This window comes from Lutra lutra, chromosome 3, assembly GCF_902655055.1.
Source record: "Lutra lutra chromosome 3, mLutLut1.2, whole genome shotgun sequence".
Taxonomy (NCBI): domain Eukaryota; kingdom Metazoa; phylum Chordata; class Mammalia; order Carnivora; family Mustelidae; genus Lutra; species Lutra lutra.
The window spans coordinates 18,255,210-18,278,154 of NC_062280.1; the positions used below are offsets into that span (position 1 = coordinate 18,255,210).

The 22,945-nt window shown below is 39.0% G+C and overlaps 1 protein-coding gene across 1 annotated transcript in view; it reads left to right on the forward strand.

Moving 5' to 3' along the window:
* ADAM23 (ADAM metallopeptidase domain 23) overlaps positions 1 to 22,945 on the forward strand; it is a 162,943-nt gene that overhangs the window by 129,876 nt on the left and 10,122 nt on the right. The window contains exons 19-24 of the mRNA XM_047722557.1: positions 5,978 to 6,028; positions 6,944 to 7,007; positions 8,740 to 8,845; positions 11,703 to 11,822; positions 13,125 to 13,293; positions 13,578 to 13,689. Of these exons, the coding sequence (XP_047578513.1) occupies positions 5,978 to 6,028; positions 6,944 to 7,007; positions 8,740 to 8,845; positions 11,703 to 11,822; positions 13,125 to 13,293; positions 13,578 to 13,689 (622 nt within the window). The remainder of the gene's footprint in view (positions 1 to 5,977; positions 6,029 to 6,943; positions 7,008 to 8,739; positions 8,846 to 11,702; positions 11,823 to 13,124; positions 13,294 to 13,577; positions 13,690 to 22,945) is intronic.

The window sequence follows — 22,945 nt, forward strand, 5'->3', positions numbered from 1 at the left end:
AAACTTGAGTTTTTAAATAATACATTTTACTTGCAAATATTGTACACATTGGAAAGCTTTCAGTTGGGCTACATGTGTGAATATGATTATTTGGTTTCTTTGTTTTTTGTTTTGTTTTACTTTATTTTCTAGTAATTTCTAGATCTCCGATATGCCTATATTTTAGGAATATTTATTGTGTTTCCTGGACCTAGATCTCTTTTTTCTTCCAAATTTCCGCTTCATAATTAGTTTCCTTTATATGGTTTCTACCCAGTGAATTGATTTTTCTCTCTGTCCCCACGTCTAAAATAGGATATTCACGCTGATGAAGAATTAATGTACTGTTTTCAAATATTTTTAAGCCACCAAACCCTACTTTTAAGAAAAAAATTGGTTGGATGCCCACTGTAGAAAGCAGAGAACAAGGAATACTGCTCTGATTAAAGAAGGGCCCGGGAGCAGGTTCCACCTCTCTTGGTTCTGTCACCAACTCTCCGCCACTGGCAAGGTCCTAGCATCATGCCCCCTATTACTATAACATAAGTAATGTTGTCTACTAGCATTCCTTCTTTATATAATTTTTATGTTTTAGAAATTTAAATCACATTATTTTTGAGTCTTCATTTTTCATTCAAATGGACGTTTGCTGAGCACCTGCTGTGTGCCAGGCAAGCACTGCTGTAAATGTTGGGATATGGAAGGGAACGAGATAGTCAAGTCCTTGCACTTGTGGAGCTTACCTTCTGCTGGGTAGAGGAGTAAGTTAACAGAAACATCTGGTGGTGCTAAGTGTAACGTAAGGTGGTGTGGGATGTGGGGCGGGGGGCTCTGGGTTGGGTGCGCAGGTGTATTTTCCTGGAGGAGTTGGTATTTAAATAGAAAGGCACAGAAGGAGGATCTAGTCCAAAAACAGCAAGTAAGGAAGCTTGGCTTCTTCAAGAAATGGAATGAGAGCAGGAATTACTGACAGGAATCAGGGCAGTTAGGGAATAGGTAAGAATTTTGAATTTCATTCTTCTTTTATTTTTTATGACTTCAAAAACATATTCCTGTACCATTCCACAGTTTTTCTACATACGCTTTTTTACAATTGCATGAGTCTGTCATGTGGATTCATTAGTTGACTTGGGACTTGTTATTCATTGGGGGATATTTAGGTTGTTGGCGGTTTTTCCTTATTATAATTAATATGGCAGTGAACATCTTTACGCATCTTTAAGAGTATTTCTTGTTCAGGGTTTTCTCCTTAGGGTAAATGGCCCAGAAGTGGAGTTGTCTTCTGCCAGGTATTATGGTTTCCAAGGGGCTCCCCGTAATAGAATCCGGTTGGAGGTCAAAATACCATCTTTCATTTTGAATATGGCCAAGTTGAAAGCTGTAACTTGGTGTGAGAGCTAAGTGAGCCTCTTTATAGATCCTGGATTCAGGCTGTAGGAACAGCTTATTGACAAAAGTAGGTCTTGAATGACTTCTCCTTGCAGCGATGGGCCGTTGTCTTACATGTCTTGGAGGAGCAGCGAGGATAGTATGATTTATGTGGATAGGCAAGAGAAGAATGGCGGAAGTGAGCCAAAGGGCCAGTAATTCTTCCCAGGTTTGTCAGTCATTCAGTCACTCTACCTGGCTCAGGGGGAAGGGAGTGCAGAGTGGAAGGGAGTGCAGAGTAGCTGGAGGGAGGCTGAGTTCCCTTCACTGGGAAGGAACAAGAGGAGGGGGAGACAAAGGTTTCTAACTAACCTTTTTGAACGTTCTTGATGTGTATTTTCTGAGATTCAATTCAAAGGGACACTTTTAAGGATGTGATCCAGTGAAATATGTTCACACTATTCTGTATTGATTTTTATGCATATCTGTTTCTTCTATTTAGATATGTAAATAGGTTTCTTTGCGTTTTCCTAGAATATAGTAAAAGTGTTAGAATTGTGGGTTCTGTGTTTTGTGCCAAGTTTTATGTTTTGTGACAATCCTGGTGTGCTGTTTCACTGAGTTATATTTTTAGTTTTGTAGAATACTACTGTTCTTATACCCATCATATATGCTTTGGGTTCTGTGTGTTCAGCTGTTTTCGAAGTACAGTTTTTTCATTTCGGCCTTTAATTCCTGAATTGCCATGGAACTTACTGGAAGTGAGGTTTTTTATAATGAGGGCTCTATGTTCAACTTAATAGTCTACTGTCTAAATTTTTAAAACATTTTTTTTAAGATCTTATTTATTAGAGAGAGAGAGTGGGAGTGAGAGCAAGAGCGAGCAGGCACAGAGAGGGAAAGGGACAAGCAGACTGCACTGAGCGTGAGCCCAAAGTGGGGCTCTGTCTCAGGGCCCTGAGGTCATGACCTGAGCCGAAATTGAAACTTGGACGCTTAACCAACTGAACCACCCAGGCGCCCCAAACGTTTCTTTCACTTTATGTATGTAAGGTGAAAATTGAGCTGTTAAATTAATTTCTCAGTGGCATATTAGAATAACATGTTCTTTTAGCAGTGATTTCCTTATATGACCAGAATGTGCCTGAAATAGATAATTGGAGTAGAGGGAGTTAAGATCCCCTAGAATTCTTCTGCTTTGTAATAGACAGTGAGCCTTGAATTTAACTGATACTAGTTATGATTAGGAAAAAGGGGATCTCAGAGACTATCTGCATCTTTGAGAATCGGCATCATTGGCAACACTATGGCTTTTTGCCTTGTATCTCATGTCTTTGCTTAATTTTGATTTTAGCCTTTACTGAGGCCTCTGAGCTACTTTTTAAATTCACAGTTTATCACAGAATAATCAGTACTTGTGCAACTGAGAGAAATCCTTGGCAAATGATACTGGATGATATAATAAAGGTATTTTTGAAAGATGTGGGAAATGTGTCTTTGTTAGCGCTATATGGGTGACATAACACAATTAAAAATAAGCACATTTAAATGCTACTGCACTGTTGAAGCCTGCCTCCCGTGAACTTCCCTGCACAGCCTGAAACCGGGGGCTGGCAGGGCATTTAGAGACTGAATCAAGAGCTCTACTCACAGGCAGAATAAAGCACACAAATTTGTGGTTCTTCTGTTTTAAATGTCCGCAGAGAATGTAAGACATTCCATAATTTCCCATGTTAAATATTTCAGTGATAAGCAACTTGCTTTTATTAGCCTATACAAAAAATAAATTGATTAGAAATCTTGCATGTAGCTACAACAGTTTATAATTGGGGCTTTTTTTTAATTAATAAAGAGTTCTACAAATGATTTTTTTTATTGAAACATCACAAAAGCCAACTGTGATAAATTGATTTTAGACCCTGATATACCTATTCTAGTAGCAACATTTCTTTTGGATTTTTGTTTAGTGTGATTGTATCGGCCTTGGAGTAAGTGAATAATTATGTTAGTTCGTTAATAAGATACTGATTGCATTTGGAGTGGATTTGGATGAAGGAGGGCACAAGGATCTGTGTTTCTGTGCTGTTGGCCCAGTAGGCCAGGTTTTGGTGCTGATAATTATGTCTTTGAATAATCACCATCAGATTGATTAAAAAGCTGTAGTCAAAGAAAGCGTATACAAAAGTCTTTAGAAAGATGTAGAACCAAAGCATTTTATCTCGAAGTGTTCCTTTGCGAGTTAGTGCTTCTTAGCAATTACAAATTCTAAATTTGTTCTTTACCTTTCTGTAGTGAACCTGATAAGCAGTTTGATATGTGAAGAACAGAGTAACTTTTTTTTTAGATTTTTATTTATTTATTTATTTGACAGACAGAGATCACAGGTAGGCAGAGAGGCAGGCAGAGAGAGGAAGTGAAGCAGGCTCCCTGCTGAGCAGAGAGCCGATGCGGGGCTCAGTCCCAGGACCCCGGGATCACAATCTGAGCCGAAGGCAGAGGCTTTAACCCACTGAGCCACCCAGGCGCCCCCAGAGTAACTTTTTTTTTTAAATTTTATTTTTTATAAACATATAATATATTTTTATCCCCAGGGGTACAGGTCTGTGAATCGCCAGGTTTACACACTTCACAGCACAGAGTAACTTTTTTTTTTTTTTAAAGATTTTATTTATTTATTTGACCGAGAGAGATCACAAGCAGGCAGAGAGTCAGGCAGAGAGAGAGGAGGAAGCAGGCTCCCTGCTGAGCAGAGAGCCCGATGCGGGGCTCGATCCCAGGACCCTGAGATCATGACCTGAGCCGAAGGCAGCGGCTTAACCCACTGAGCCACCCAGGCGCCCCCAGAGTAACTTTTTTAAAGAAGATTTTATTTATTTATTTGAGAGAGCGCAAGTTGCGGGGAGGGCCAAAAGGAAAGGGAGAAGTAGACTCCCCACTGTGCAGGGAGCTTGATGCAGGGCTCGATCTCAGGACCTCGAGATCATGACCTGAGCCAAAGGCAGGCAATTAACCAACTAAGCCACCCAGGCGCCCCAGAACAGAGGAACTTAATTGTGTCTGTGTGGGTTATTCATTTATTTATCCAGTTAGCCAACAGTAAATGAGCACCTACTCCATAGCCATTGAGCCCAGTTTTGTTCTAGATGTGATGGGGGCAGCAGGGAACAATGCATATCATCCCTGCGTGTGTGGAACTCACATCGGGATGGGGATCATAGACAAACAAATAAGTAACATATATGAGTAAGAGGTGGTAAGTCCTATGGAGAAGAAAAACACCAGGAAATGGGGAACAGAGAAGGCCAACGTGGGAGGAGTTCCAGTTTTTGAGAGCAAACCATGCAGAAACCTGGGGGAAGATTGAAGGAAGAGCAGGGCAAAGCCATAGGGTAGAAGCATGCGTGGCATGTTCGCAGAGTCAGCTCAGTCATGGCAGAGCACGGAGGGGATCAGAGAGAAGATGGATTGGGATGGAAATATGCCTATCATGTTGAACTCTGATGTCCACTGAGTACATTGGAAAGCCATCAAGCAGGGGAGCAGTGTGATGTAATTTATGTTTTTAGAAGGACGCTCCAGTCACTGAAACAGATGAGGGCAGAAGCAGGGTGATCAGTTGAAGGCTGATGCATGATTCAGGTGAGGAATGATGGTGGATTGGACTGGGGGTTGGCAGTGAAGACAGAGAAAAGTAGTCAGATGTGATTCTGGTTCGAAGGTAGACTCATAGGATTTGTTGACCGACTACAAGAAGGATGTGAGTGAAGGAGAGACAGAGGATGGCTTCATGGTTTGGGGTCTGACCAATAGGAAAAGCAGAACTGTCCTTTACTGAAGAAGGCAAAGGCTCTGGGAGAGACCTTGGTGCCTATTACTGTGTTTCTTCGTCACTTGCTTTCCCTGTATATTGCTTTTTCTTTGCATATTTGCTTTGAACACTGTGTTACAGAGCCTTTGACTTGAACCGTCTCCAATTCTCTCAAATGTGGCAAATTAAGTGCATAGGGAGCAAAAATTTTAATTCATTCAGGGTGACGTTTGGGAAAATGAAGTGTACTTTTAAACAAAGACTTGATAAGTGGACCTGGAAAAGAAATAACTATCCCATCACAATTGTTGTAGTAGCACATCAGAGAGGTCAGAGATGTCACAGAGATGAGCACTCACGTTGAGTTGAAAGAGTGTTTCTTCTTTTTCAGTAATGTGACCTAGAAGTGAGCGTCAGGGGTGTCAAATGCAGATTTGACATTTCCCAAGTCCGAGAAAGGTCCTGTGAGTTAGAACTCAAATGTGTCTACTCCTACATAACAAGCTGATTCATGCCCTTCGTTGTCCATTTTAATTCCTTCTGCTCTTGACTCTGTAGCCAAGTGAATGCAAGTTCTTATTCTAGTCCACCTCAAGGAAGATAGAGAAATAAAAAGTACTCACTGTATGGGTGAATTTATTATTTTTACCAATAATAGAAGAAATTGTTTGGATAATCTATTTAAGGGGTTACTTATGTTTTTCTAAACATTCCCAAATATATATTCACCATGCTTCCTTTTTTTTTGCATTTTCATAAATTATACACATAATGTGAAAGTACTTATGTTGAACATTAACAAAAAACATTGCATTTTTTCAGTGCCCACCAAACCTTCATAAGCAAGATGGATACGCATGCAATCAAAATCAGGTATGCTGGGCTCTAAGTTTTTTCTTTTCTCTTTTTTTAAGATTTTATTTATTTATTTGAGACAGAGGGAGAAGCAGGCTCCCCCATGAGCAGGGAGACTGATGTGGGACTCGATCCCAGGACCCCAACATCATGACCTGAGCCAAAGGCAGTCGCTTAACCAACTGAGCCACCCAGGCATGCCATCAAAAAATACGTTTTTGATGTAATTTTAAAAGGACTAGTTTGTGAGGGTTTTTTTTTTCCTTCTGATGAATATATCTTCGAAGGGAAATGACATCTCAAAGAACCATACATTATTGCAATGGACTTCCAATTCGAGGTGGCTTCGTGACATATCAAATCCTAAATATAGTATGATATTAAATTCTGGTGACTAAATATAGTTTGATATTAAATTCTGGTGACAAATTGTCCAGACTGAAGGCAAGGGAAAAAAATATAATGACTAAAGAATTAAGAATCTAATTTATTGAGTTATGACCGTCTTTCAGTAATGTGAGCCCATTGTGGGAAAATATGACTGTTACAATGTGTTATCATATGTGATCTTATGGGTTTTGTCTTTTCTGAAGCCGTGTTCTGATATAACATTCACACCCAAAAGAAGCTAAAAATCATTTTGGAATCAGCCAAGGAAGTGTACCAACGTTTGTTTTCTGTAAAATTTAAAATTTCAGATGATTAATTTTGACTTAAAGAGCTGTACTACGAGATCCATTCTGAGTTTTAGAATTTGTCTACTCTGCTTCCCTTAAGATGTTTGTGATTTTTATTCTCACTGTGAAAATACTGGGGTATGGAGTGAAAAACAAATCAACTTATCTAAAAACAACAAAAGGAGACCTTGCAGTCCAAATCTGGGGGCAAGGAAACGGGCTGTATGGGCCTCCTAATGTGTGTCCCTGTCCCCAGGGCCGCTGTTACAATGGGGAATGCAAGACCCGGGACAACCAGTGTCAGCATGTCTGGGGGACAAGTAAGTTGCGTTTTCCTGCTTGGTGATGACACACGGGTTTCTCTGATATTATCCTGCTCTGCCAGTCTTGCTGAAGACATAGACAGCTTGGAGAGGTGTTTTTATTTTATTTTATTTTATTTTATTTTATTTTATTTTATTTTTTAAGATCTTTTTATTTTAGAGAGAGAGAAGGGGGGGGCAGAGAGAGAGGGAAAGAGAGTCTCAAGCAGATTCCATGCTAAGTGCAGATTCCAACAGAGGGCTCAATTCCACAACCCCAAACCATGACCTGAGCTGAAACCAACGGTTGGATGCTTAACTGATTGTGCCATCCAGGTGCCCCTGAAGTGATGATTTAAAAAAAAAAAAATCTAGGAAAGGGTGAAAATAAAAAGACCTGTGAATCTCAGTCACAGAACCACAGAAAACATCTGTTGAAGCTGGGGACTGGTCATCCAAAAAAAGCCGTGTCACACAGTGACAGGGCTGTCAGAGAGGGGATGTCACACGCACATGCAAAGATTGGGTTCAGTGTGGCGATCACATTCATTATCCAACCACTTGTGTGATTCACTCTGTACCTTGGATTTAACCATTACCCCTCAGATTAGCCTTCTGTTCCTTTACTCCGGGGAAGTACCAGACTTATTTTTTAAATTCTGTAGTTGTATCATCTCACTTTGAAGAGAAGAAATGCAGGTCCTTCCTGAGGTGCAGACCCAGAGATTTGCATACATGGTCCTTGCTCTCAGTACGTTCCGTGAATGTTAATGCACATTCTCTCTCTCTCTCTCTCTTTTTTTAAGATTTACAAAAAAAATTTATTTGAGAGAGAAAGAAAGAGCATGAATGGGGGTAGGGTGAGGGTAAAGAGAGGGAGAAACAGGCTCCCCACTGAGCAGGGAGCCTTAACTACATGGGTCTTGATCCCAGGACCCCAGGATCATGACCTGAGCTGAAGGCAGATGCTTAACTGACTGAACCACCCAGGTATTCCAGTGCACTTACTCTCTTCCTGACATTTATAGTGCCTGTCCTGTGAACTTCGGTTCATGGGGACCAGATGACAGAGAGGAAGGGGTCTGTCTTATTGGCTGAGACTAGGTCACCCTCAAAGGAAAATAAAGCACAGAAAAGGAGAACAGAACCCCTGCAGGAGTGATTTCCATGTTTGGCAAATATCATTTAACTGAAAGATTTACTTTCAGTGTTTCGGTTTTGACAGAGGAAAGATAATAGAGGCGCATTTGTCTTTTAAAATGTTTAAATACCAAAACCCAAGTGTTGACATAAAATCTTAATTGCCTAAGACTTTATAATATCTTTTAACACTTGTATAAAATAGGCCTAAGAATCTTTCTTCATTTTCTACCTGCCACCTCCCTAATTCCTGCTGATGACCATTCCTCCTTCCCTCCCTCAAACCCACCAACAAGAATTGGGAATCAGTTTGTTCCTCAAGTTAAAAACAGCAGCGTGTTGGAGCTGTCTTGGAGTAGCTTGCAAGAGCCAAGTGTTAAATTCTAAGGAATTTCAGAAACCTATCCCATTGATAGCTTAAAATTAGCCATATGTTACACCATGGAAATTGACATGATGGTATTTACACCATGGAAATTGGCAAATGCTATATGTCCGGATTTTTTTTTCTTTTTCTGGAGAATCAGTTGTTAAACATTTACATGCACGCTGCTGGTTGTGCATAACAAAGGCCACTAAAACACATGGTCTTCATGTGTTCTTCTCCAAGAGGCTTCTGGGTCTGACAAGTTCTGTTATGAGAAGCTGAACACAGAAGGCACGGAGAAGGGGAACTGTGGGAGGGACGGAGACCGCTGGATCCAGTGCAGCAAACAGTGAGTGGTCAGCTTTGGGGGCACGATGAGTGATTTGGAAGCCCTGATTCAAATATGACTTGAGCACAAAATAAATGTTAATGATTTTTTTTTAAGATTTTATTTATTCACTTGACGGAGAGAGAGAGAGAAAGTACAAGTAGGGGGAGGGTGAAAGGGAAAAGCAGACTCTCCAATGAGCAAGGAGTCTGAAGTGGGACTTGTTCCCAGGTATATATTTCAAAAAATACATTGGTATATCTAGAAGCAAATGGCTGTGGTCCAAGCTGTTAACCATAGCATAGACTCAACAGCATTTCTGTAAACTTCAGAACATTTCTCATATGTCATATTTTACTTGATGCTTGTTTTGAAAAAACACTTTGCTAAGGTATTATGCAATGCTGTCAGGTCTTAATTTTCTACTTTTGCTGGAACATATGGCCTATGAATGTCCTAGTATACACAGAGCTCTACAAGCAAAATATGTAGACTATGTATCTATTTGGGGGATAATGCAAAGTAATATATATTTTTGATCGTTCCATGAGTGCAACGCCATTTGATTTCACTAAACATCTAATGTCCATATCATATTTTTTCCCCTTCTAAAAATCATCTAGTTAGTGCATTCCAGAGGAATCTTTTTTTTAGGAAATGAGATATTCAGGAAATGAGAAAATGAGATATTTTCAGAGTACATTGGTAATATTTTCCCCAGATTAGTTGAGGAACATTAAAATTGTGATTTAGTAGTTTATTAAGGTTACCTCAATGACATGGAGCTATGGGACCATCAAGTTATGGGCCAAATTTCCTTCATTATCCTTCCCTAACAGTGAGGATTCTTCTAATTCTGAGGCCGAGGAAGGATTTAAGGAAGGTTTATTTTTCTAGTTAATGATCTCTCTGTTGTGCTTCATGAAACTTTGCTATTCCAGGCAGTTCTTAATGGTGGATGAGGTCTGACGAGGCAATAAATCTTTGACCATAGTTTCTTTAAAATTAGACAAAAATAATAGGACAAAACTTTCCACCTTATGTCTCACAAGTGAGGCACAGATGTTCCAAAATATTGCTCCTCTTTCTGAGGTGCCAGAGACTAGGAGGAAGTGGGGCCTAAAGTTGTAAAAAATCCATGTGGTTGAACACCTGGATTTCATTAGCTTCTTTCATTAGCTTAATGTCCTAAATAAACCTGATCATTTCTCTGTATCTTTGTCCCTTCAAAAAGTTTGGGAGGCACTGGATTGGATCATTGTTAAAGATAGCTTTTGACTAGCTATTAACAGAATATCTAACCACCACTGAGTTGAAGACAATTAATGCATGTTTTCTGAAATGTTCAAAAGTTGGGAAATAGAATATAGAAGGAGAAAAGTGAATAATACACAAATGGACAGTTTGCCAAATAATTATTACAAGAGCTCCCATGTCATCCCTACCTGGATCAAGAAATAGAACTCACAGCATTGCAGAAAATGTATCCTTCCCCACAAGGTGCCCTTATCTTGCTCCTGGAGGTACTACTCATCCTGACTTTTATGACAATTATTTTCTTGCCTTTTAGAGTTTGGCTGCCTCGGTTTTCCTCCCTAAACAATGTATTTTGCCTAAAAGTTTGGTATAATGTTTGGGAATCATACTTCATGTATTATTTTGTATTTTGCCTCTTAAGTTCAGCATTTTAAGCGTCTCGCATGGTGTGTGTCACTATTCATGCTTATTGTTCATTGGTTTTATTATCATTTGTATTCATGCTCCATACCATGATGTAGTCCCCACTCTGCAAACACGGGCATTTAGGTTGTGTCCATGTGTTTGCTGTTAGGAACCACACAGCCATGGGTATTTTTGTACATGTAACTTAGTGCACATTTGTAGACATTCTTCTAATGCCTACATCTAGAATAAAATTTGCTAGGTCAAAGGATATGTGTATTTTCCGTGTCACCGTATGATGTCACGGTTTTCTAAAATGGGCTTGATAGCAAACCTGACCATCAATAATATGTACATGAGAATGTTGTGGAGTCACAAACTGAACCAGCACTCGGTATCATCAAACTTTCTAGTTTCCTCCATCCTGGTGGGTATAAACTGCTACATTATTGTGGTTTTATTGCATTTCTCTGATGACCAATGGAATTTAGTACATTTTCATGCGTTTATTGGATATGGATCTCTCTCTCTCTCTCTCTCTCTCTTTTTTTTTTATGTGTCATTCCAATTTCTTGCCCTTTTTTAAGAGGGAGTTCATTGTTTACTTAGCAGAGAGGCTCGATGTAGCTGCCTTCAGGTGGGCTGAGTCATTTAACGATGTCACTAAAGATCCAGATGATTTCTCCCCTCTGCTCTGGAATGCTTAGCATGTGTATTCTTGTGCTGTGAGCTCGCTATAGCAAGGTGGATGCCAGGCTGCACATCCAAAGTCAGGCAGCGTGGGAGTTGGAACAAAAGGTCTTTCTCCCCATCATGCTCTAACCTCTTGTCCAGAAGCAACATTCTCCCCTAGCAACTTCCTAGCTGGCTTTTCCTCACATCTCAACATCCAGGGGCCACTTTTAGCTCTATTAGGGCAGGGAGAGTGGGACGGCAAGGACAGTGGGTATAGGAGTCAGGGGTGCCATGACTAGCTTCAACCAGCCATGATCTGTCCTTTGAGGCTGTGTATGTTGCTACCCAGACTAAACTGTGATCCTGTTAGCAAGGAAGGATGGGGGTCATAGCCAACCAATGAAATCTGAACACACATTTTTATTTAGAAGGAGAGAAAATATTTTCAAATTTTGAATATATGCAGACTGAATAGTTTTGATTATTTTGAGCTTGATTCTTCCTGTCCTGTTCTGTTTCTGTTTTTATTTAACATGCTCAGTGATGTGTTCTGTGGGTTTTTACTCTGTACCAATCTTACTCGAGCTCCGCGTATTGGTCAGCTTCAGGGTGAGATCATCCCAACTTCCTTCTACCATCAAGGCCGAGTGATTGACTGCAGGTTAGTGTTTGATAACCTAATGAATCACAAGAATTACAAATTCAGAAAAATTAGGTGAAATTTTTCTGTATCACACAAGAGGAATGTTGACTTCGATTTTATGATCGCCTTTCATGTTTAGAGTTATTAAAAAAAAAAGTTGTATATTGATTTGCAAATTACATTTGCCCAAAAATCAGAGCACTCTTAGTAGTGGGACACTCAGTAATTATGATCATCAAGTAGACTTAGTACCCATTTTGACCCATGATTAAAGCTTTGAGCATTGGAATAGGTCACTATTTGAACACTATGTGTATTTTATTTTTTATGACAAAAAAAGGCAGTTAAGCTACACTTCATATAACATATTTCTGGTTTAGATGATGGCTTAATGAGTAGTCAATCACATACAGAACGCATTTATTAAAATACTATTTATACTGTAGGCAAACATTTGATATCCAAATATCTGTGAGAACAAGGCACAGGGTGTATGAAGCTTCTTTTTTAAACCAGGAAGTCATGTCATATTCCAAGTAAGTATAGTTCCCTTCAAAGTAGTCATAATTCTAAGATGCTATGCTTTCATTCAGATGGTATTGTTGTTGCCCAAAACACTATTGGGATTCCCCTACAGAACTGCCTTTAGCATCTGCAAACTTTTATCTGTAGTATCCTTAGAGTAGCAAACCTTCACTTTATGTGAGTGAATGTAAAATTTGGAGACATGCAAAAATTTTTCTGAACAAAATTTAGGAAATCGATTAGGTAAACAAAACGAATAAAATTCTCTTGGTGAAATGATTGCTTTTTTTTTCTTTTTTTTTTAACATTTATTTATTTATTTGAAAGATAGCACACATGGGTGTGCAGGAACTTGTGGGTGGGGGAGGGGCACAAGGAGAGAATCTTCAAGCAGACTCCCCACTGGGCATGGAGCCCGCTGATGCCCTGAGCCAAAACCAAGAGTCAGACAAACCAACTGAGCCACTCAGGTGCTCCTGTTTTTTTCTTTTAAATTGTTCTGAACACCATTGTAACCAGTCTTAGACAATAAGATCCTTCCTGGAATAAATGACATTTTTTTTCCTGATGGCATATAGTGTAATAATGATAATGAGAGGTGTTTCATGTCAATGTGCTCTTTTATTAAGGGGAAGTGGGGACATGGGAAATAAAAGGAAAAGTGGAGAAATACTAGGAGCCATTCATGTCGGCTGATAGCCTCTTTAGTTTCCTGAAGAGCAAGCCCTCATTCATGTTGACTTTCTCTTTCTAACTATGGTGCTAATGGTTGTATGACTCTCTCTCTCCTTTTAGTGGTGCTCATGTGATTTTAGATGATGATACAGATGTGGGCTATGTAGAAGATGGAACGCCATGTGGTCCATCCATGATGTGTTTAGATCGGAAGTGCCTACAGATTCAGGCCCTGAATATGAGTAGCTGCCCCCTCGATTCCAAGGGTAAAGTCTGTTCAGGCCATGGGGTAAGTAAGCATCTGTGTTCCGGTTCAAACCTTTATTGTCTGGCATCCTCAAAGTTCACAGTGGTTAGATTTCCATTCTAGCTATTCTCCCTTTGTGAGTGTTGCCAGTCTCTATGCTCTGACTATGATGATTTCCTTCAGATCCTTATCTGCTAAGGATAATTCCCGTATGTGTTGATATGATTTTATCTTGTTGTTTCTGCCCCGTGTCTCTTTTCCTTTTATTGCCATTATTCAGGAAAGCACAGCAAATATGTGCCCTCTGTGTTCTTTGTTCTTCACAGGTGTGCAGTAACGAAGCCACCTGCATCTGTGATTTCACCTGGGCGGGGACAGACTGCAGCATCCGGGATCCAGTCAGGAACCTTCACCCTCCCAAGGATGAAGGACCCAAGGGTTTGTGTGATTTCGGTTTCAATTCATTGCATACTGAATTTGTTGGTACTCTTCCAATGGTGCCAGTATAACACCTTAATAGATTTGAAAGGAGACACATCAGAATATCTTTTTTTTTTTTTGCCATTCAAATATATAATTCATGTTACTGCAGAATTAAGGATTCTAGAATGATGTGTTGCTTTCAATACAAATACCAATACAAAATACAAAAATATTTGAATTTCCTCTTAGTTTAGAACTGAGATGAGGAAGAAGTAAGTATACCAGTTCCCTTCCTTCCAGTTTCCTTTCTTTCTTTGAAACCTTCTTTTTCCAGAATCACATTTGTTAATCATTTTACAGTTATCTATGCTATGCCAGTTTTCTAATAGATAGAGTCTTTTTGGCTGACATGAGACTACTCATTCCTCAATATTTGAGTCCCTCCAGAGGGAGATGGCAGTTTTCTGTGCTCTGTTTAAACACAGCTTTGATTAGAAAGAAGTTGAAAATCTTCACGGAACTTTCATTCTTCAAAGAGAACATGAAAGATCTGGACTTTGTTTTAATCAGCCATCAGATGGAAAGAAATTAGAATTTTATTTTTTTTTATTTTAATTTTTTAAAAAGAATTGATTTATTTCTTATTTATTTATTTAGGGAGAGTGAGCAGAGGGAGGGGCAGAGGGAGAGAGAGAGACTCTCAAGCAGACTCTGTGCTGAGCATGAAGCTCTACTCAGGACTCGATCCCATGACCTTGAGATCATGACCTGAGCCGGAGTCAAGAGTCAGATGCTCAGATAACTGAGCCCACCCAGGTGCCCCTTAAAATTTTAGAACTGGAAGGCGTCTCAATGGCCATAAGAACCACCCTCGTTTTGTGGATGAGAAAACCCAGGCCTTGAAGTCAGGTGACATCCTATAATTACCCAGGTAACCAGACACAGGTCTGGGACCAGGACCCAAGGGCCCAGTGTCAGGCTCATTGTCTTCCGTTACGTTGTGTTATAGTGTAGTCTTTGTCATCATGAACATGGTAATCACTTTCTCATTATTCCCCCTATTCAAGATCCCTCATATGATTTTCAAAGATCTAAAAAAGGCATCCATTACAATAGGCTTACTACAGCATCTACAGCATTGTACCGGAGAAACCGCAGTTACTAGGACAGACGGTGGATCCCAGTGACATCATACATCAGAATGTATGATGTCTTCTTCTTTTACATGGTACCACTAATGGCATTTTATAAATAATTATCATGATGCTTTCCCTGTAGGTAGGAAAAACACATATAGAAATTGTATCATTTGATCTGCTTAGTTTTGCATGAAACTCATTTAAACTCTCTGAACTTCAGCATTGTCCATATGGGAAAATACGACTTCAAAAATGTATGAAGCTCTGTGGTCTTTGATTCCTGAAGAGATGTAGCTGGTCCGGGTGCATGTGTAATGTTCGGTAATAGTGGGTGTGTTTAACACTCTTCGTGCATTTGCAGAATATGGCCATGAAATTAAAATTCTGTAAGAATCATAGTCACGCCCTCACGGTCTATTTCTGTTCTCCTTCTTCTATTTGTAAAAAGGAACCAGTTCCACTTTTAAATTCAGTCTTTAGTTACTTTAGAACTAGAACAAAAAATTCTTGGATCCACCTTCAGACGTTAGATTAAGAGCAGATTTAAGGCTCTTACAAGGGAAGCAGATGTTCACGCTTTCCAGAATTTCTCTCCATGGCATGTTAGTTTCTCTTCATTCTCCTAAAGCCCTAGATGCTGTCTCTTCGAGTGATGTATAAAGATGCCTGAAGAGATGATCAGAGCTCAACTGGCTTACCCTCTGTCCTCTTCCATTAGGTGGGGCGGGGGATTTATCAAGTGTCGACTTCTGTCTGGTCACCATTCCCTCGCCCACCCATGCCTAGAAAGCTTAGTTGGAGGCGTCAACAGCTGCGATCTAGAGAAAGATTCACAGTTGGCTTCTGTCTTTTTTCCTTGTCCCTGTGGTGCTCTTCTATATTTTAAAAATAACTCTTAAGACCATTCAAGGAATACATGCTTATTGTAGAGAAGTTTGAAAATGCAGAAAAGGTTAAAAAGAAAATAAAAATCACACTTAATTCCACTACTCAGAGGTAATCCATATACACACCCTGGTATGTTTCTTTTCTGTTGCATGTTTTCTTTTCTCATTTTTAATGAAGACAATGGAGTCACTAGGGGAAGTAAAGGTCCCCACTGGTTCTAAAATTGTTGAAATCCTCGTGACTCTGGTAATCTTGATTAAATTGAAAAAAGCCATTAATTACTACAAATGAAGAGCAGTCCTTATTGTAAATTATTAGATTTCTGGAAAAGGCAAGCAATTTTAGTATGAATAAATAAGAGCTCTATCTATAATGGTTATTAATATCTTTCTAGTCTATATAGAAAACTCCATTAATACACTAGTAAAGCGAGAAACAACAGAAATCAAAGTTTAACACCTTGTAGTGAGTTTATGATTTTATTTTTGATTCTCTGGTTAAAAGAAAATGGTAATAGAGAAACTCCAGGCTTTATCTCTAATTTTATCTAGATAGCAAATATTTATTGACTGTCTACAATCAAACGACCACATATCCTTGGCATACTGTAGGCACTCAATAAACGTTACATCCTTTCCCACTGGGAACATGTGAAGGAAATAAAATGGTGCACATTAGTGCTGATTTTCAGTTTATCAGTAATCATGTCATATTGCCTTGTTGAAGAGGAGGATGTCATGAACTCCAGATATTGAAACAATCTGTACTTTCTTGACTGTAGGTTCAGTAATTTGTGAGGTGCCTCGGGTTTCCTCTAAATGCCATATATTCTTTCTCATGATGGAAGTGGTTTGGGTGGCACTTACCTTACTGATCACAGTGGGTGCTTCTCAATTGCTTGCCATGTATAACGGGCGACACCCAAATGATTTGACCAGTCCTATCCATACGTGAAGGTTTTCTATACAGATACAGTGACAGCATATTAAAAAATACTTAGTTTAGTGTGCTTTCTTGTTAGGGAGGAAAAAATTTCAAAAAGAAAATTGAAAATGTTGCCTTTTTTATTCCTAACGTGGGCATAAAGGATAAATTGTCTCCAACTGCAGGCCTCTGGCTCAAAGCCTAATTAGTAAGAATCAAGGAGAACTCTGTGACATTGCTTCAGTTGATTTGGGGGCATCCGAAATGAGCCAGTGTGGTTTGCGTATTTTATTTTAACAGTAAGTTTCTGGAAGAATAAAAATTCAACCTCTCCATCTGAGTAGGGACAAAGAAAGCACATAAAAATAATGCCATTGAAGTCACTCTGCACTTGTTGACCCACCGTTTAAAGCACACTGGTTTATTTCCTCCAACTTCTCAAACCAAAATTATTAAAGACAGGAAATAGCATTTCAAAGCACAAACCATGTGAGCAGGGATTTTTTTAAAAAGGATTTTCTGTTGCATATTACTTCACTCACCTTCTCCACATTGTCATTTATTTCACATATGAAGACTCTTCTGGTGCTTCTTCTCCTGACTTATGTCCACTGAATTCACGGAGAGAAATTATTTTGGTTTGTTCTCATGGGGTACAAGTTTGCACCCTTTAAAAGGCCTGGAACTCCCACCTGCCACAGGGAGAGCCAGTAGAAGTACTGGTAATTTTTGACAATTTATGGACATCTTTGCACGGTGCTTATTATGCAATATAATGGAACATCTCTCATTGGATGATTCACATCACCATTATGGGAGGGAAGAGAAGAAACTGGAACACATCACATGTTGTCATTGATAAGGAAGGGCAGAGACCATTCCTGCGAGCTTTGGTCAGCCCCTCTCATTATGACCATAGTCATCAAATCAGAGATGGAAGGGCCTTGGTGGCCATTCAGCAGACCCATTGCTCTGCAAAGGAGAAAACTAACTTAATCCAAGTTAACCACTAGATGGGGACAGAGCCAGGAATCAAACATAGATCACCTAATCTTGAGCTGATTGCTTTTTCTGTTATTGGGCACTGCCTCATTTAAAGCTGAGTATTCAGTTATTCTGCTGGTTCTCACAGCATACCAGTAAGTGGAAGAAGTGAAACAGTAACCAGGTACTGATTAAGCTGGCTAGCTGATCCATTGCCTGCCAAGGGAGTATTATGTTATTAGCATTTAGTATTTTGAGAACAATAATTTCTAAGTGTTAATACCTTGAAGGATATTATTTAGTGTTTCCATGTACCTTTTCCATATATCTTGTTGATAACTTCCTTTGTGAATACACAAATATTTGATTTTGTAGTTCAGACCATTAGATATTATGTAACCATATATGATTATGCTCATGTATAATTATGTATCACTTATGTATTCTTCTCATTAATGATGGCCTCCTCAATAACCTAAAGATTTACCAGGTTTAAAATTTTTTTAGTAGCTGAGTTTGAGTTCAGAAAAACTCCATGACATTCTCAGTGACAGTGTGAACTGACTGAAATAATGTTCTTATACGAAATAATTTGTTTTTCATCTTTTTTAGACATTTGTCCCAATGTACCTGAAAATGAACTTAATTGCTTTTTTAAAATTTTATGGAGAAGAGTAAAGAGATCTGATTGTGTGTTTAACATTGAAATATGGAGCTAGAAAACACATCCGTTCATCATGCCAATATTATACTCTTAAGTTTAAAGAGTATATTTAGTATTTATTTCTAATCTTAAATTTTAGCAAAATCATAAATCCCTGCAGAAAGAACTTTGGCTTATAGAGTACAAATGATGGCTTTGATGCCTCCTGCCTTTGAAGTATTAAGGGATGCAGGATTATAGCCCCTTTGGCTCATTAGAATCACATGGATGAAATAATGCACATTTTTGTTTCAGAAACTCTCTAAAAGTATGAAAAAAAAAAACCCCAACTCTTCATTTTCAAAAGCACAGTTTCACGCTATTTGAAGCGTGACTTGTCTGTGGAAGAATTCTACATATAAAGTAGAGAGTCTCATGAAAAGGAGGAAGGATATAGTTTGTACCTTAATATTACATGCTTACTAAAAATTCTGCCTTTTTAGCACGAGTGATCCTAGATAGCAGGGAACCCAAATGAAAAACAGTGATAATAATAAACCACAAACAACAGAGATTAATGAGGAAACAAAAATGAAGACATACTGCTAGGTAATAAAGAATTTCCACAAACGACTTATAACGTGAAGGTAAGTACGTTAAAGAGTTAGGGAACAAAGTCAAATCCCTAATGGGGGAATTGCGTTATCGGCTAGAGTCTTTACAAGTTCCATCTCCAGGTTTGGTGGGATGCAAAGAAAAGTAAGGTGTATCATCATGTGCCTGCCATAGCTCCTGGAACACAAAAAGACAGTTAATAGACAAATAAATGAAGGAGAGAATGAATGAACAATTACAGTTAATAAATAAATTAGTACAGAAGTAGAATGACAGCATAGGCCCCCAAAGGCTCAACGGTTGGTTTGTTGGTTTGTTTTAATAAGAAGATATCTCCTTTGTAGCTGTGAGGTGCAGCTGAACCCTCAGTTTTCAAAGTTGTCCCCTATAAAAATCTACCCACTTGCGAGCCACTCGATTAATTCATGTCAGCTTAAAAGCAGGTTGAGTCATGACCCACTGGGAGAGAGAGTGCTGTGAAGTATCATGATACAGAGTCAAGTGTACTTTACATACATTTTCAGTGTACCAGAATGAAAGGTAGTGTGGGGGAGAAGGCAGGCAAACGAGGAGAGGGGATACTTTTGAAAAAGCTCTTTTCCCACTTATTTTATCTTGCTTTGCTGTTAAGAGTGGTTATCAGTTAAGAATTTGGAGATCATCATTCTTGTTTGGCAGAGACTATAGACTGTATCTGTTTATGTGGAATGCATATTTGAAGCAACTTGGCAATGCCTTGCTCCTCTGGTTGGTTTCTAAAACACGCAGGACAGATAGCCTCATCTCCTTGATTCTACAGTGAACAATTACATCCATAGCAAACACAAAAGCCTCCTTAAATTGCTATTCTATTCATCATTCATGCAGTTATAGTTTTTAAATTTAACAAATATTCATTTAGCACCACATTTTGCTGGTGTGTGTGTGTGTGTGTGTGTGTGTGTGTGTGTGTTTTCCTACAATTCAGCATTATAAAGAGTTGTAGCTTATATAAAAACTGAAGGGGTAATAGGACTTTCACGCCTTTTGGCTCTGAGGGCCAATGTCCAAATCTTAAGCAAAATCAATCATTCAATCAGTCAATTACAAAATAATATATCCTTGTTAATTTAGTATTCTGAAGGCAGTGATTTTTACGATCTTAAAAAAAATGAGTATTTATATCTGTAATACTTTTCATTCCAGTATTAGCCTCCACAATTTAGAAATCTGAGATACAGTTTAGGTTATTTTGGATTATAATGTATTGTCATATTTGGAAAATATCGCCACCACCTTATATGTTGGTCTTCTTAACATTCCCCTCAGTGCCCTCAGAAGACTTTCTCTGTTTTTTGTTGTGTTTCCCATCTTTTTTTTTTTTTTTTTTTTTTTTTTTGCTTTTTAAGAACAACTCAGCTCACGCCTACCCAATGATAAAACTAGAATCTCTCCCTCATACTGTTTGCCCTGGGATAAATTGAAATACAGCTGCTCACCAGAGCTGGAGATCCAAGGTTCTCTTTCTTCTGTGGGAGCACAGTTAGACAAAACGGTCAATGAAACCAGTATTACGCCTTAAAAAAACTGAGTTCAAATTGTGGTTCTTTGTTTTGCTTCACTGTCTCATGGCACATGGTCTGTGTGATGCCACCCCTCTTTTCATTAGTAAAGTGATCTGAAGCCAGTACTTTTGATTCACATGGAGAAGAGGTAGAGTGTGTGTATGTCCACATGCTTCCACCTCCCCCGCCCCCCCCCCGCCCCCACACACACTCAATCTTAACTAATCTGCTTCCTGCCTCAACACGAAGCTTCATCTTGCCTGTGTGGAGAGCATCTTGGGGACCTCTGCTCACTGCAGACCCTTTTAGCAGTATCCAAAATCTCTGCATGGAAGGGGTGATGTGCGGGGATGGAGTGTCTCCACTCAGTCATCTACCGCTGGGCCGTCCCAAGCTTCTCAGTGACCCTAACTTTCTCTCAGTGAATAGTTTATGCACTGGAAACTGTAAACAAAAATCCTAAATGCCCAACTAATGGGACAGAAACCCAAGCATCGCAGAGTTAGGTGAAGTACATTCTTCTCTGTGAAAATACGCTTAATTTTAAAGATAATTCTGTTTTAAATTTGTAAGGATTTTCACAAAATTGGGTAAAAAGTTCTGAATTTTAAAAACGCATAGCTCCTTAGGCTTATTTTGCAGTTTGAGAAGTTTATAAAGTATACTAATGGTTTGTTACTTTGTCTTTAAAATCCAGACTTGCTGTTATGCAATTTAAGTAACATTTTAATTCCAACTCCTTCCTTGTAGGAACTCTAATTCCAATTAGGTTATTTATGTGTTTAAAAGTATTTATAAGAGATGATGTTTTTAAGAAGGGTTTGTGGAGTTTGAGGTTCAATTATCCTCAAAATCACCAAAATTATCCTCAGGTATTTTCAGTGTGTACGTAGACCTTCGTCTCAAATCTTAAAGGAAAGATGTCAGTATTTAAATGACTCTCAAAGGATTTACTAAATAGATTATTTTGTGTGTTAACAAAATCAGTGTGTAATTCATTTCCTATGTTAAAAAAAATCTCCGTTTTTCCTCCACACAGTGAACATGGCCACAAGCAGGCTGATAGGTGCTGTGGCAGGCACCATTCTGGCCCTGGGGGTGATTTTTGGAGGCACAGGGTGGGGAATAGAGTAAGCATCTTTGTGAGTTTCAGAGTGTTTCTCTTTGGTTCCTGGTGTGTGAGCTGACCCTTGGTACCTGACCCCTAGTGTGTGTTGTCTTGTTGACGTGATTCCCATGCTAGTGCAACTTGTGGTGTGGTTTGGATATGTTTGTGTCGTGTGGTTTTCTTGTGCAGTGAAGAACCTTCTCCTGTCTGGAACAATGTGGGGCATAAAATAATACTGGGGTGCTTATGATGTCTTCAGAATTAAGATGATGGTCCAAAAGCTTTCATTGCTCCTCTACTTACCAAAAGCCATTTCAAGATACAGACCTTTTATTGTCATTATTTTTTATTGGCAAAAAAAAATTTTTTTATATGAGTGTTTGATTAGGATTCCTTTAATGAATGCGATCTTCACCAGTCAAATAGATCCACATATCTAAATAAGAATTATCAACAGCTGTAGCTTCTTTTTAAGATAATCTGAATGATAGTCACTAATACATTTTCCATTTAATTAAAGTGATAGGGGAGGCTTTGGCTTAATTTTTTCAAAGAAGATATGTAGGATATTGCCTTCATTTTTTTCATATAAAATAGATACTTCAAATTAGAAATTTACATAAATATTTGGGACCTAAGAGTATGAAGAAGAAAGAGGTATTTATCCAAACTTGCAGAACCTTCAGTGAATAGTTGCCAATTATCTGGTGGTTTTGTCTTCAAAGCAGCCAGTGCATTAACTAGTAAGTTGTGTGTCACTTGCCTGTCGATCTCTCACAGAAATATAAACTCTTCTGGTGCCTTCATTTAGGTTACTGTGTACTTGATCTACAGCCTCAAAATAGGTGTCAGTTCTCCATGGGATATTGCCTTCATGAGGTTGCTAATCTGCAGACTAAAAGATTATTGTGATTTTTTCCCCTCTCTCTAATTCTAGAGAACACTTACAGACGACAGAAATACCACTTCATGTGCTGTCTTTGTGTTCACGTGGGCAGTGGTAACACTTCCCAGTGGCCCAGGGATGAAGTACTAGTGTCTTAAGGAATCACCGGATACCCTCTACTCAACTGGTCCAAACTACAGGCGTGTTGATCCTATTACACAGTTTCCTCCTTAGTCCCAGTAATGACAGCCCACGGGTGCTCTTCCATTCAGGGCCGAGGAGAGCCGGGCACTGAACATCAGTAAGGTCCTGCTCTGTGTTAAAGAGTACCTGAACTTTCTCTCGCCTGGTTTAAAGGACTTTGACTAGACTTGCACCTGCTCACTCACATCCTTCTCCTGGGGACTGTGAGGTAGTTAACTCAGGGCCGCTAGAAACACTGGGAAAGATATTTTGTTTCTCTTTACTTGTTAGAAAAGAAAATAGTATGGCAGAGGTAATACCTTTAGAGAAAACAAACCCTGTGTTATATAATCTCAC